The sequence below is a fragment of the Corvus brachyrhynchos genome, unplaced genomic scaffold (genome assembly GCF_000691975.1).
Source record: "Corvus brachyrhynchos isolate BGI_N302 unplaced genomic scaffold, ASM69197v1 scaffold264, whole genome shotgun sequence".
Taxonomy (NCBI): domain Eukaryota; kingdom Metazoa; phylum Chordata; class Aves; order Passeriformes; family Corvidae; genus Corvus; species Corvus brachyrhynchos.
This window is the reverse complement of record NW_008237648.1, coordinates 578597-594004: the sequence shown is the minus strand read 5'-3', so window position 1 is coordinate 594004 and position 15408 is coordinate 578597. Positions and strand designations below refer to the sequence as shown.

Below are 15408 nucleotides of genomic sequence, written 5' to 3'. Positions count from 1 at the left end.
AACCTAACTGTTCCTCACGTCAGGAGGTTGTTTAAATTAATGGGGTTCTCAGTGCTGTGTATATTTGATTACTGAGAAAGGGATGTTATAATGTTGATATATAATAAAAGTGTCTTTCATTGGTACCCTTCATAAAAGGTAGGTTAAGACAGAGGCAAACATGCATCTTGAAGTCATACTTGTTCAGCATCTGCTATGGTTTTTGTGTGTAGGGATGATATGAAGTGTTAGGTGAGAGGTGTTGTTATCTAGTGCCATGATTTTTGTATTGCTTAGTCAATAATGAAAAATCGTGTTTCAAGATGTTTTCTGTGTCTGAGTCTGCTTCTGGACTATAGTGTGCCAGGCATCTACCAAAGCAGCTCTCTCACTCTCCTCCACAGCTGGACAGAGGAGAGAAAATTTAAAGAATTTAAATTGATGAGTTGAGATAAGGCCTGGGAGAGATTACTCACTGAATACTGTCAGGGCCAAAACAGGCTCGAATTAGAGATATGAAGTGAATTTATTACTAATAACATCAGAGCAGGATAATGAGAAGTAAAATAAAACAACACCTTTGTGGCACCTCTCTCTGCTTCCTAGCTCTACGTCCTTCCCCAGTGGGGCAGGGAGACAGGGAATGAGGGTTATGGTCAGTTCATCACCCGTGGTTTCTCCTGCTACACAGGGAGTAGTTCCGCTGCTCCACCATGGGGTCCCTCCCGCAGGAGACACTTCTCCATGAACTTCTCCTGTGTGAGTCCATCTCACAAGCAGCAACTCTGCCGTGTGAGCCCATCCCACAGGCAACAGTCCTCCCCCAACTGCTGCAGCATGCGTCACTCTTCCATGGGGTGCAGTCCTTTAAGGACAGGCTGCTCCAGGGTGAGCTCCTCTCTCCATGGGCCTCCCACAGGGTCATATTCTCCTCTCAGGCATCCACCTGCTCTGGCATGGGCTCCTCCACGAACTGTGGGTGGATCTCTGCGTCCCCTTGGTCCTCCATGAACTGCAGGGGCACAGCTGCTTCACCATGATCTGCACCACAGGCGGCAGGGTAATCTCAGCTCTGGTGCCTGGAGCACCTCCCTCCACTCCTTTGCCACAGACCTTCGTGTCTGCAGAGTTGTTCCCCTCACATATTCTTACTCTGCTCTTTTTTGGCCGCAATTATAGCTGTGCAATAACATGTTTTTCTTTCTTCTTAAATTTGTTACCACAGAAGCATTACCCCCATTTCTAATTGGCCCAGCCCTGACCAGTGGCACATACGTCTTTGGAGTTTTGCCAGGGGTTGGCTCTTCAGGACACAAAGAAAGCTGCTGGCAGCTCCTTGCAGAAGCCACCCCTGCTGCTCCCTTCCCACTACTGAAGCTTGGCCATGCAAATCCAGTACAATGCCAAATACTGTTGCAGCCTTCAGGGCATCAGAGCAGAAGCACACAGTAAAATACTACCAAATGTGCTAGTTATGCAGAGTGATTCAAACTGAAAGGGAGTATGTTTAAATTATAGACATTAGAAAAAAGTCTTTACTGTGAGGGTGGTGAGGCACTGAAACAGGTTGCCCAGAGAAGTTGTGGCTCCCCCATCCCTGGAAACGTTAAAGGCCAGGCTGGATGGAGCTGTGAGCAACTTGTTCTAGTGTGAGGTGTCCTGGCCTATGGCAGAGGTTGGAACTAGATGATCTTTAAGGTCCCTTCCAGCCCAAACCATTCTATGATTCTATGAGTACAACTCAGAAAGATGCTAAGTATAACCTTTATCCTACTGAATGCAGTATTGCCAGCCTGGATATTTTAGAACTAATGTCATACCCAGCCTTGGGAAAACAATAATCTGTGTGTGTGGCACTTGAGAGGTGTGATTTGCTTTGCTTCACATTTTTTCCTACTTGTGCATATTCTGTTAGTAGCAGCAGGCAGGTTTATAAAAATCATGACAACTTTTTAATTACATAAAAAACCTTGTTGATTAATAGCTTGGTTTTGAAGCTGATAAAGTAACTGGGGTTTTGTAAGCTAATTTGGTGTGAAAGACTATGTTTACTATTCTGTGTATGTGTAGCGTGTGTCTGGCACTTACTATAGGTACTAGGAGGTTTTGCAGACTTCACACTTTCTTTAGAGACCTATGAGTCCACTGCATTGTGACTGATGAATGTCGATCTGCATTTTGGAAATGGTGTGCATATGATAATATTGGTATGTTGTCTTATAGAGGGTAACGAAGATTCTGTTAAAACACTGGAAACTCTTAATCAGAGGGTGAAGCGCCAAGAGAACTTGATACAAAGTTGTAAGGAGTCTATTCAGTCACATAAGGAGCGCTGTGCCCAATTAACCAATGAGAAAGAGGCACTTCAAGAACAGTTAGAAGAGAGGCTTCAAGAACTGGAGAAAATGAAGGTATGGAAAATGCTCTTAGCTTTATGGGTAACTGTGAAAATATGGTAAGAACTCCAGTATTTCCAAAGTTTATTAATAGGGCAGACGATTAAACAAACTGTCCCTGTACTCTTTTGGAGATAAAGGTGCAAAACCCTCCTGGAATTAATACACTGAGCAATTATTCTAGAGTGGTGAAGTAGCGTATGAAACCTTACTGTACAAATAACCATCAGAATGGTATCAGAAATAAGTAGTTGTGGGAAATTGGGATGAGAAAAAGACGGTCTTAGCACAGAAGACAGAAGGTAAAGTGAGAAAAGTGGAGCAGAGCTAAAACTTTAAGACATAGTGAACGAGGCATTAATTATATAAATTAACAGAAAAAAAAGAAAGGCAGAGCAGTGGAGATCACTATATGGTGAACACAAGTGCAATCCCAAAGCTAGTAAATTAATACTTTGCTCAATTTTCCTTTTAAGGCCATTAATGCTGAGTGTGGAGCATAAGTAAGGTGGCTAATAGTAATGAAACCTGAAAATGTGCTAAGTATAGCTATACTTAACTTCAGTTACAGAGATCAGATTCCCATCTCTGTCTTAATCTCTGAGCACTTAGCCTGGTTTGGAAAAGCTCTGAAAGACTTGAGTACTTTAAGGACATCTTCTAGAACAAGGCTAGTAACAATCATTTGTGTTGCATTGCTGAGATCCTCTTGTAAGCCAAGATGCACGTAAGAGAGCAGAAATCTTAGACAGATTTCTTGTTTTACTTTAGCAACTCAGACCTTCATGTGTGGAGGGTCTAACAAAGCCTTCAGATCTCTGAATTGCTACAGAAGCCATAAGGCAGCCTACCTCTGGGAGATACAAAAATAATTTAAAACTGCCCACTTCAGTTTCCCTGGATTGTGTTCTGTGTTCTTCCTCCAAGGCATAGTACAGGGTAAGAGCCAAAGCTAAGCTGTTTGTCAACCAACTTGTGGTTGGGATCTTTTTTTAGGACCTTCACATGGCTGAGAAGACTAAACTGATTACGCAGCTACGTGATGCAAAGAATTTGATTGAACAGCTAGAACAAGACAAGGTAAACTGACACTTTACTGTGCCATAAATCAAGTCTCTCCTGATGGGAGAGAATTTGCCGAAAGTCCTTGCAAGGAGTTTCAAAGATAAACGGAGACTTTTTCTTTAGTTTCAATGCTTCCAGATAGTTGTTTATTAAGTCTTATCAGAGGAACAGAGCCACTAGTGTGACCCAGGTACAGCATAGAAGGAGGAAAAGTAGGAGTGAGACTAATTACCAAGATTTGCACAGCCTTTTAAAGATATTTTAACCAATAGTTACTAAAAACGTACGTTATTTTCACTTTCTTACCAATTATTCAGTAACAGGACTAGGAACTGCAGAATTTTCTATCCAATCATTCCAAACCACTTTTACTGCAGAATATGGAGTAGTAGAAGAAGGAGAAGAAGGTTTAGAGAACAACAACAATCCTCCATTTTGATATTTTTTACTCTTATCTATTTACTACAAAGAGAAGCCTAAAACCTCTAAAATTTTCACCCTGTGACAATCTTACATAGTAGTCTATCACCTAATTCACACCACTGTATTTTCTAGTTGTTGTCTGACTGTAGGTAATTTTTCCCAAGGTTTGAAGCTAAAACAGTGTTGTTCAGGGGGGTAAAAACCCCTAAAAAACAGGCAGAGAAATATTCTCAGCACTCTGGGTTCCTACAGTAAACGAAGCTGTAGGTTTTGAGGAAGATTGTTTAAAACACAAAATATCTGTCTTCTTGGTATTAGAAGCTGGTTTTAGTGGTCTGATGGTTTGGTCTATGTTTCAATAAACAAATAATTTAAGCTGCTTGAGAATTTAATTGTATATATACCATAAAGTGTAAGTCTGTTAGGCTATACTTAATACTGCAACATGATATTATTTAGGATGAAGCAGATATATTGAATACACTACTTGATGCCAACTCTAAAACGAACAAAAAAGCTCCAAACACAAATGAGGATGAGATACATTTAAATTAATTTAAAAATAACCAGTGAAGTAACTGTACTTTCAATAGAAAATGAAGAGTTTCTCAGTTTTTAGCTCCTTAAAAGTTTTTTTAATCATGGTCTTGGTACCTGGAGTAACTTGTGGTGGTGTCATAAGCGACATGACTAACATTGTATGGCATATTCTCAAAGGAGAAGTACACGCTCTACAATGCTTTTAGTTTGGGTTTGTTTACAGAATATGTTTCAAAGGAGAGTGTCTGTAGTAGAAGGAGGAAGTTTTTGGATGGTCCATGGTTGCTGGAGTTCTTTTCACCACTAGATAAATTCTGGATACTCTTAAAAATAATCCCTATTCTTATCTTCTTTTTGTTAGCATTTTCTGTTTTCTGACATAGAAAAATCCCATGATCTCTGATCTTCTAGTAGCAGACTACAGTTTATTCCTGACAAGGATTGTGCCCTGGTTTGAAATTGTTTCAGGTATATGTCTTATTTATTTGCTAGCCTTTTATCACAAGAACCTTTTCCATAGGGCATGGTAATTGCGGAGACAAAGCGACAAATGCATGAAACATTGGAAATGAAGGAGGAGGAGGTAGCCCAACTGCGTGCTCGAATCAAACAAATAACTACAAAAGGCGAGGAATTAAAAGAACAGAAGGAAAAATCTGAAAGAGCTGGTAAGAAAATACATAGATTGTTGGCTTTCACATTTATGTATCAGAAAGCTTGTGTGGTCTTTTTCAACAGTTGTTGTTTGGAATAGATATTAAGAAATGCTCTTTTTTCTATTCTACATATCACCCGTGCTACCATCATTACTAACTTCACTTCTGGACAGCAGAGTTTAGGGGTGTTTTTGACTGATTTTTCTGCTACCAATAAAACTGGAGTTAGGAAGGAAACTTCTGAAAGACAACTGTACTTCCCTGTTTGTAGGACAAAAGATTGATGGAGTCTTCTTCTGGTCTAACTTAAGAAGAGAAACTTGCAACTACCTATAAATTGTCATTATAATGCCCCAAGTAATTCTCACAGAAAACAAAGCAATGAGTGTATAAGAGTTTGTGAAGAAGTAAAAATGTTATAACCATAATAAGCATTTTATTTCAATAATTTTAATGGAAGCATTTCTGATTTAAGTGAAATCAGAAGCAGTGATGATTCCTTTTGCTTCAGGCTTGTAACAAGAGGAACATTTATGTAACTGTTACATGATGTAGTTTGCTTTTTATGGAAATTAGATAACATTATATGTGCTTGCAGTTCTCCTTTTGCTTGAAATGAAGTTAAACCATTGTTTTTTAAACAGTGAAATTGTTTTGTACTACATCAAAATTCTTTTAGAATAATTTAATTTGTTCTCATGGGCATGTAAAGAAGCTTTTGGCAGAAGCTCAGGTGTTACTTTGAATAAAATATTACACATTTTCTTTCTCTAAAAAGCAATGAGAAGTTCAAACATTACAGTTCATAGTGGTTTATTTTAAATCTATGTAGATTTAGATTAGAACTTGCAATTTTAAAGATTAATTTGGATAGATCATTCTGCTGTAATGCAGAAAAGCAGCTAGAACATCCATCTTGTGGAAGTAACAAACATTTTGATTAGGTGCCTTCCTCTCCTACCCTTTCAAGGTTGCACGTTTGCACTTAAGTTCTGGAAATTCATGCTTCAGAAGTCAGTCAGTCCTGCTAAAGTTGTATTTTGTTTGGTACTGGGGAGACAGGAAGCTCTTCATGATTAAGAAAAGAACCTGAGGAATCTTCTAGTACTTCTGTAGATATGAAGTTATTGTCCTAGTGGTTTACAATACTGTTTTTTGAGGCAACAGAAACAATTATGAATTATTATTGTAGTATGTATAATGTAATGTATAATGTAGTAATGTAGTAAGCACACACTGCTTAATACAGTAATTTCTTCCAGTTTGCCTAGCCAGAAGCTGAAATGAGGTTAGAGATGATTCTGTAGACAACTGGAAAACTTTTTGTTGTAATAACTTTTTGTTGTAATGAGAAGTAATTTAATTTGAATGAGTAATGTGTTGAGTACACTACACTTTTCTAGGGGGAGATTTGTGTGTTAAATGTGCTCTTTTTTAAACAAAACTTTTAAGTACTTTTGTTGACTTTACAGTGCATAAATATCAACTTTACCTTTGCATTTATTATAGTCTTTTAAGCATGCATATATGTGTGTTGGAACCCTTGGGAAATTAGTTAACACTGCTTTTAAGACAGAATTGTAAGGTGACCTATATTAGATTTTTCTACTACATCCTTGCCTTAATACATTCCAAAAATGTTGTAATCTGCAATGTTAGTGTGGTTCAGTACAGGTGAACTAAATTATTTGAGAAAACCGCCTTTCATACTGGGAAAGCCTGAAATTGCTTTTTAGGCCACAACCTTTGAGTTGTAATGGTTTTATGAATTGGGCAATTTCATGTATTTTAGGTCAACATTTAAAGTTCTGGTTTTTGGATAGTTAATGTGAGGTGACTTTCACAGAACCGCAGAATGGGTAAGGTTGGAAGGGACCACAGTGTGTCATCTGGTCCAACCTCCCTGCTCTACTTGGATCATCACAGACCACATGTCACAGAACTGCATCTACACTGTTAAATTCTAGACATCTTTTTCTGTATCATGGTTTGGTGAAGAATTTATTTCATGTGATGGAGTAGAAATGTTAATTTCATTTATGTTATAGCAAAATAAGGATAAGCATAATACACTTGAAATTTACTTCTGTAGTGCTGCTCAGAGACTAAAAAGTGGTATAGTTTTCCATGTCATCTTGCCTACTTGCCTACTACATCTCTGGCATTTTTCTTTGTAAATCAGGACTTTAGTGAATTGCTCCAGTGTTTGATTTAATGTGAGTGCATTTTTGTGTAATGAAATAGTGAAAACGTATGTATGCTTATTTTTTGTTGTGTTGTGTAAACTGTAACTTGGTCTCCCAGATGAAGTTCTTTTTTTTTTGTAGTTAGAGGTACATTATGTTGAAATCTCACAGAGCATCTTGTTTTTGTGCATCCACACGTGCCAATAAGTGAATCATGGTGCCTTTCCCAAGCCTTGTATGAACAGGACTGGGGTAAGGGCTCTGGTTTTTTTACATCACACATTGGGTACTTGAACTGGGTTCTAAAAAGTAAATTCTGTGCTTCTCAGGCACTTCTCCTTGAGGTAACTGCAACACGGGGTTTTTTTACTTCAGCAAAGATCTTTTTAGTATTTGTAAATTTCCAGGTAAACTTAAGTTTGTTTCTCCTGAGATTACCTAGCATAAGTACTTTATGACTTCCCAGGATGCGGAATACTGACTTATTTATAATCTAAGAGTAAAGTCTCTAGAAATCAAATCCGATTTGTAGGTAGCGTTTCTTTTGCAAGCTTAATTAACATATGCTTTGCACCTTTCTTCAGTGAGAAAAAAGGCTTGGACTGTGCATTTAAAATCCTGCCTACATGCACAAATCAGCTATAGGAAATGATTTCAACCTTTTTTTTTTTAAACCTTTTTTTTTTTTTAATTTGGACACGATGCCTGCTCTCAGCCCTCAGAAACTGAACGTGTAATCCCCTCCTTTGCCAGCCGGTTTAGAAAGCTGCTTTGCTTCCTTCACAATTTTTAGCACTAGGAGGCACTGTAGGCGAAGAGAAAAGGTGTGCAGCGCTGGCAAAGGAAGTGAGAAGGCTTTGCAGCGTACCTGGGTGTTACTCTGGCTGGGAGGGGCAAGGTGAAGGGAACCGAGATTGGTACTTTGGAGTGGCGTAGGTAACGTAGTCAGCTCTCCAGCACACGTTTTATAAAAACCAGGTTTGGAAACCTTGCACTTCTTAAACTCTGCTCAGACTCATGTTTTGGGATTTACATACTGTGAAAAACGAGGTCCACTCTCCTGTGAGAATTTAAAGGGTTTAATATAAAGACAGTAAGAGACACATAAAATAAAGCAAAGAGGTAATGGCCGGGTGCCTTGGCGCTCTGCCAAGGGCACACCTGATTCTCGAGGATAGTCCTTTTTATACCATTTTTACTGTCTGTTCTTTATGCGTATTCAAACTTTTCCAGGAGCTGTTCTGCATGGCCACTCCTTGATTCTGCCTTTTTAGAGCATGCGTATTCTTCTGCCTTGTGGTTTTATTTCTTTTGATTCTTGGGCTTGGGCTCGCTAGGTGAGAGTTGATAGTAGAGTGGACCTCTCAATTCTCCAGGCAGTCAGGGCTGATTGCAGCTTTGGGCCTCTTTGCCCCCCACGGGCAGAGCAGTGATAGCGGCTCTGGGCCCCCTGGCCCCCCTGTTCTCTGGGCAGAGCAGCCTTTGGGCCCCTTTGTTCTCTGGACAAAGTGTTGATCAGCAGCTTTTCAGGCCTCATCCTCTGTTGCTTGGAGGTTATCTTACTTGCTCACACTTGCTAATATTCTTGCTATAAAGAAAGAAAACTACATCCACACAGCAAAAGCATTTCTAACATTATATAATACCTACCTTAATACTTGCGAGAAGCCAGTATTACAATATATGTTTATAACACATACTGCACAGGAGAGTTTCCAGTTTGTCTGTCTTTGTCACATGAATGGGGTTTTGCAAGACTCACCTGAGACTCTGTTGGTGTACTTGTTTTTATTTCTGATTTGCTAATGTGCCTTTGTAAGACTTCATTCAGCCAATACTTGGTTGAAAGACCTTCCCTGAACAAAGTTATCCAAGCTGGAGAAGAGTGCAGAGGCAGTGCCTTTACTCTCTGCATTCAGAATAGGTATATTTAAATAAAAACATGGACTTTATTTCATGCTTTTATACATGGTAGAATTAAAATCCCTCACAGATTAAAAATAAAAGTGATAATAGAGACCACATTCTGTCTGCTTAATGATAGTTTAGCCCTCTGCTGGTTTGAAACTTGGTTGTGTCCAGCTACTCTAGAATTAACTACTTTGAATGAAAATACTTTGTTTTGCTTAAGGGCTAAATGTGCCTGAGATGCATATAATTTAACTTTTAGAGAGCTAAGTGTGTTTCTGTGAAGTATTGCTTCTTTGTGCTTTCATACCCTCTTTGGCTTTCTAACCATCAGCTTTTGTCTGTTTTTTGTAATGGCATCCTGCTTGTGGTCATGGTGATGCAGCTTTTGTACTGCATGTGGCTCAGCAATTCCGTATCAGTAGTCAATTCTTGTGTGAACCTGGATCTTCTCTTTGACTGATCTGTGGGCTATGGCAAATGTATTCTCTTTCCTTTTGCAGAAGTAACATGTTTCTCAAATGAAAATAAAGTACATGATGCTCAGAACAAGAACCAGAAAATGTGTATGGAAAAGATTAATAACTTAATGTTCTACTTGCAGACTTTAATTTCAACCTGTACTTTGCAAAGGTCCATAGGGTGGGGTTTTTTTTGGTTTGATTTTTTTGTTTGCTTGTTCAGGTTTTTTTGTTTGTTTGTTTGTTTTTTGTTTTGGAAAAAGATATCTATGATGCTGTAATCCTGAAGGACTTGGCCAGATTTACTTGGTCTGCTTTTGTTAGGACTGAGAGGAGCATCAGGGAAGTCACTAACATTCTCCAAACACAGTTCTGCAGGCTGTATTCCTAATCAAGTTGTACCCAGTGTGGCAAGGGGGCAGAACTTGAGTCCTGCAGAATGCAGGTGGCAAATGCTTTGATAGGCCTGTGAAGAACTGTGCAAAATAAGGAGCTATAAGCCTTGTGGATGTTTGTATTATATATTAGACTGTTTTCCTATTTAAAGTAATCTTGAGTGCTCCTAATTTTTTTAGTAGTTTTAGCATTTAAGCAGAGCCAGGAGTGGAAAAGTGGATACAGTGGTGTGCTTTGATATTGCCAGAGTCGATAACAGCCCCATTTTGCCTTAAAGCATGATTGTTGCTGTGAGTAGTCACAAAAAGGCTTCTTCAGAAAACAGAGGAAAATTCTGTAAAAGGTCAGAATTTGGGTGAATCCAGTTTTATGAAATTAAGTTACTTGAAAACATATTTGCAGCATTGCCTCAAAAGTATAGACTGTGGTTAAAATCTTCAGTTTTTAATGTTATTAAAAGATGTGGAATGGAAATTGTTACTCACTTCTCAAGCACATGCCTGAATGTTATTAAAGATAATTTCAAAAAAGCAAAGATTTCAATAACTGCTGTGAATGCCTACTAACTAATGATGAATCAAAAAAACTGGAGATGTGTATGTCTATTATGATTTTCTTTTGGGGACAGAATTTATTGGAAGAAAACTTAGCATAACACTTCAAAAATTATTTTGTTCTGTTTCCTTGCAAAATAGAATCCAAGTAGTCCAGGGCATAGTAGAATAATATACTTTTAGGGGGTTGTGCTCTGATAAATTAGTCTTGATATTGGCACTGTGATTTTGCATTTTACAGAGGTGTTTTGCCAAAATTCTGTTATGCAAAGTATTAACCATATAGTAGAGTGTTCTGAGACGGAATTTTTCTAATATGCAGCAGGGCTTTTCCACATTCATGATTCATTCAGGAAACGAGATTTCCCTAATAGTGATTGAACTCTAGTCTTGTGTAATTCTGTATGGATTCTGATGTCAGTTGTAGTGAGTTTTAGGGGTATTGAATAAATAAACGAGCTCACAATATTGGAATTTATTTGCTTTCTTTTTACATCTAAATTATCATCTGTGAAGTGAATAAAGCGTGTTAGAATACTTCTCCTTAGCATGAGATGAAACTACGGAGTTATTGCTTCTATTTTGTAAATTAAAATGTGTTTCAGTGGATTTGTGAATCCTATGCAAGAGTAAATAAATTTCAACACTGCAGCTTGAGTGTCCTTTTGAAACAACTTATAGCTATTCAAGTTTTCTGGGAGCATATCTTAACTTTTAATTTTTTTTTATTTTTACATTTTATTTGTGACATTAGAAGCGCAGGACAGTTTTCTTAACACTCAAATACTACATTGGTATTTGAATCTAAGTAGTGAGATAATGAAATTAGCAAAGCCATCTCTGTGGACTCCATGAAACACAGTTTAAAGAAACGATTCTCTAGGTTTTACAGTTTGAAATTACTCTTAGGTAAATAAAGTGCCTGGTATTATACATTGGTGTTCTATTCAGGAGAAACTTTTCATGACCCACTAATAACTGACTTGCATAGTAGTCATTCTTGGTTTATGTTTCTGTCTGCTTGTTTTAGTGTGAATTGCCTTTCCTTTGTGCAGCTGTTTTTCAATTCTTCAAAGTTATTCAGCACGTATAGGCAGAAGAGGAGTGTTAATAGTTCATTCATTAATATGGTTTATGCATTTTATAGTGATTTTAGGCAAAGAAATATAAGCTACAGGATGTATTGGAAAAAATTCACATCTATTTGTCAGTTCTCTTTCCTTTCTAGATAATAAACATGTGAATGCTTGATGGATTCCTAAGTTCGTTCTTGTTATTTGTGAAATTCTATCAAAATACATAGATATTTCTCAATTGTTATATACTTTTTTTTTCTTGGCAGCTTTTGAAGAGCTTGAGAAGGCTCTAAGTATTGCCCAAAAGACAGAGGAAGCCCGGAAAAAACTGCAGACAGAAATGGATGAAAAAATTAAAGCAGTAGAAAAGGCAAGTGAAGAAGAGAGAGTAAATCTTCAGTGGGAATTAACCAGAGTGAAACAAGAGGTGGTAGAGATTATGAAGGTAAAAACTTTATTACGGTTAAGCTATAGTTGTAAAATACATCAGTATGGCAGAACTCTGTTATAAAGCTTTTGCTATTTAATAAAATCTATAAAAATATTTTCTGTGATTAAAGATTTACTTAATGCAAAATAGAAAACTCCTCATAGAATTTTTTCCTCCAGCAATTTAAATCAGTTCATTAGTGGCATGTAAAAATAAATAATATTACTGCTTGCTTCACAGTATTTAATAAAATTATTTATTAAAAGTATACTTGAGACTTTAAACAGAGTCAAGAAGAAGAGATTAATGGCAGGAAGCTCACACATCTCCACCAGGATCTTGGGTTTTAATCACTTTTAGTTTTTAATCATTATCCTAGCTGAGTATGTGTAAATGTTTAAGAACTTGTTGCCATGTTGTTTGCTGGTTAAAAGTTTCTATAATTTGCTTCACCTGGTGTATTCAGGTAGGAATTGCTGGACTACTTCACATGCTTTGCAAAGCTGTAAATTTGAACACCCTTAAGTTACAGTTCTTGTGTTGACATTTATAATGGTATTTATTTTTCTAAGAGAACACACTGATGCTTTAAGGGGATGACTGACATGCTGTACATTATTCTTAAATAAAACACGTATATAGGTTGTACATAACTGTCGACATAGAGTATCACCACTTGACTTTCTGGCTCACGAAATAAGAATACTGGGAAAGCTACAAAAAAGTTCCTTTTCCAATGTATTATCACGTTTGAACTGAAAACACTAAGTTGCCTTGGTAGAAGAATCTTTAGAAAATGTGGTGTTTCCTCTAGTAAAACTATGAAAGACTCGAGAATGAAGATGGATAACTTCAAGCTTGAAAATAAGAACTGTTAGGGCTTAATATTAAGCACTCCAAGTGATCATTACTTATTCAAAGGGAGAGAAGAGATGGTTCCAGTTTCTTCTCTCTGTTGCACTGCTTTCTAACTAAGAAAAAATACAAAGTGTTAGTTAATATTTTGAAATATTAAGTCAGTTTTTTCTGACTTTAATTCACAGAAGTCTTCAGAAGAACAAGTTGCTGAACTAGAAAAAATCCATCAAAAAGAGCTGGCTACCAAAGATCAGGAGCTAAATGAGAGATTACAGGCTCAAGAAAAGGTGTTCCAGGAGAAGATGAAGGCAGCTCTTGTATGTAAACCTAAAATGCGTAGAAGGACTTTAAGTGTGTGTTGGGATTAGCAGTCTTGGGTTAACACTGTTCCACAGTGAGAGTCCTTCTGTGCTCAGAGATAGGAGTGCTCTCCAAAAGTCAAATACCTCAGAGACTTCAGCAACATGAAAAGAAAGTAGCTGCAATGATCCAGACTGAATAATGATAACTTATCACTATCAATGCTCAGTAACAACTGTATCTTGTGGAAACTATTTGTTTTTTTGAAATTGTTTTTTAATACCTTCCTATGGATCATTGGCAATCAGCCCCAGCAACTAGAATAAAAGAAGTAGAAAAAATTAGGCTGTTTTAAAAGTGTTCATATAGTTATGTCTGGTTGTGTTGTGTTATGTGAATGGGGTTAACTATTCATAGTGTTTGACCTCAGAAAAAGAATTTTATTCAAGATCAGACTGGGAAGAATTCTTGGAATTCTTTGCGCTTTTTCATGAACTGTAATCCACTATAGATAATCATGTAATTTTGCCTAAATAATGGATATATATGTAACATATGTGTATATATTGTCTATATTTATCTGTTTCAAATAATCAATTGGTTTTTGTGCCCCTCCGTGATGGATAGTGACTAGGACTGAGGGTCTTGGACAGTCCTGTCCCGACTATATTTTTCTACCTGTTTTGCAGGTTATTTCCTTAATTATAAGAAACAGAAGCTTAAAAATATATTAGCAGTGGAATCAAGGGAGAACAGAATTTATTCCTCTAAGATGTTATTTTCAATTAATAATGGTAAACAAATGAAAATGGAAGGCTTGATTGCATTACGTTTCTCATGCAAAGACAAATGCTTTCCAAAAAAAAAAAAAGGAAGTGATTTATTACAATTGTGTTTTCACAGATCAAATACAAACTCCATGTGTTTTTGTGTAGAAAATAAAGATGAATAGTGTATGACTCCTATTAGCTCGCTTTAAAATACCCTATCATAATGTTCTTGAAAGTGGGATGATTATATTTATAGTTTATTGTTTAGTTGTACTTCTTCATGCAGGAAAAAAATCAGAGCAAGTGCTTAAAAGCCCTTCAAGAGCAAGAGCAGCAACAAACCCTAGCCTTAGAAGAATTAGAGCTGCAGAAGAAAGCCATACAGTCTGAGTGTGACAAGAAAGTTCAGAAGATGCATCAAGAAGTAGAGACTTGTAGAACTGTGAGTAAAGATTTCAAAAGACTTAAGCATTTACAAGTTGTCCTTTAAGTATGTGTTTAACTGTGGCAAGTTTACAAGTGGTGATTTCTTGTGATTGGGTCTTGTGGGATTAAAGTGACAAAAGTTTAGTGTATTGCCGTGCTATTCTGCAGCCCCTAGTTTTTTATAAGATTAGGTGGCAAAATATAGAAATACATTCACTTTATAGCATGGTGTGGGATATGAATTTGTATCCATCTACTTAATTTTTAGGTATGTTATACAGAGGAGTTAAATTTCAGGCTGTTTAATTTCTGGGTACTGCTACCTTACAAATGCTTATAAGGATACTTTAGTAAGTGTTACAAATGAGTGTTCGAGATTGCTTAAAAAAATCAGCAGCAAGGGTATCAGTAAAAGCTAGATTTAATATTAAGTGAGAGCACAACAAAATTCATTGGCAAGATTCACTCTACTACTTACAGGACAGTAAGGAAAAACAAGGAACAGCAAAACCAAACAAAATCCAGGCAATCAAACAGAAATGAACCAAGAACTGTCTAGGGTGTGTGGGGGTATGTGTGTGTGTGTGTTTAGGTGCGTGTAAACAAAAAGACAGTGAGGGCAAAGCTAAAAGGGAATACAGCCTAAAAGTTTAACAGCACTCAAACTTAAGAGTACTTTAACTTAAATTATGCCTTAAACCTAACAATTTAATAAAGAAGTAGCACTTACCTTATACCTAACTCGGTTTACAACTTAACCTTAACAATTTAGCAGAGGAATAACATTTAACGGCATTTAACCTAACCTGTAAGTTAAACTTAGCAACTTAGCAAAGAACAACACTTAGCAGCATTCCACTTAAGTTGTGACTTAACCTTACTTACAGGTCTAGCTTACTTACATATCTAAGATACTTAAACATCTAAGAAAGCAGTATTTCTCCCCGCTTTGCTATAGCATATGTGCACGTGCATGCACACAGA

General features: G+C 37.1%; 1 protein-coding gene across 10 annotated transcripts in view; it reads left to right on the top strand.

Moving 5' to 3' along the window:
- GOLGA4 (golgin A4) overlaps positions 1-15408 on the top strand; it is a 98223-nt gene that overhangs the window by 54464 nt on the left and 28351 nt on the right. For 8 of the 10 annotated variants that reach the window (XM_008631950.2, XM_017732048.1, XM_017732046.1 and 5 more), the window contains 6 exons: positions 2203-2390; positions 3372-3455; positions 4924-5071; positions 11907-12085; positions 13114-13245; positions 14285-14440. In XM_008631950.2, the coding sequence (XP_008630172.1) occupies positions 2203-2390; positions 3372-3455; positions 4924-5071; positions 11907-12085; positions 13114-13245; positions 14285-14440 (887 nt within the window). The remainder of the gene's footprint in view (positions 1-2202; positions 2391-3371; positions 3456-4923; positions 5072-11906; positions 12086-13113; positions 13246-14284; positions 14441-15408) is intronic. The other 2 variants (XM_017732043.1, XM_017732045.1) reach the window with 2 other exon arrangements.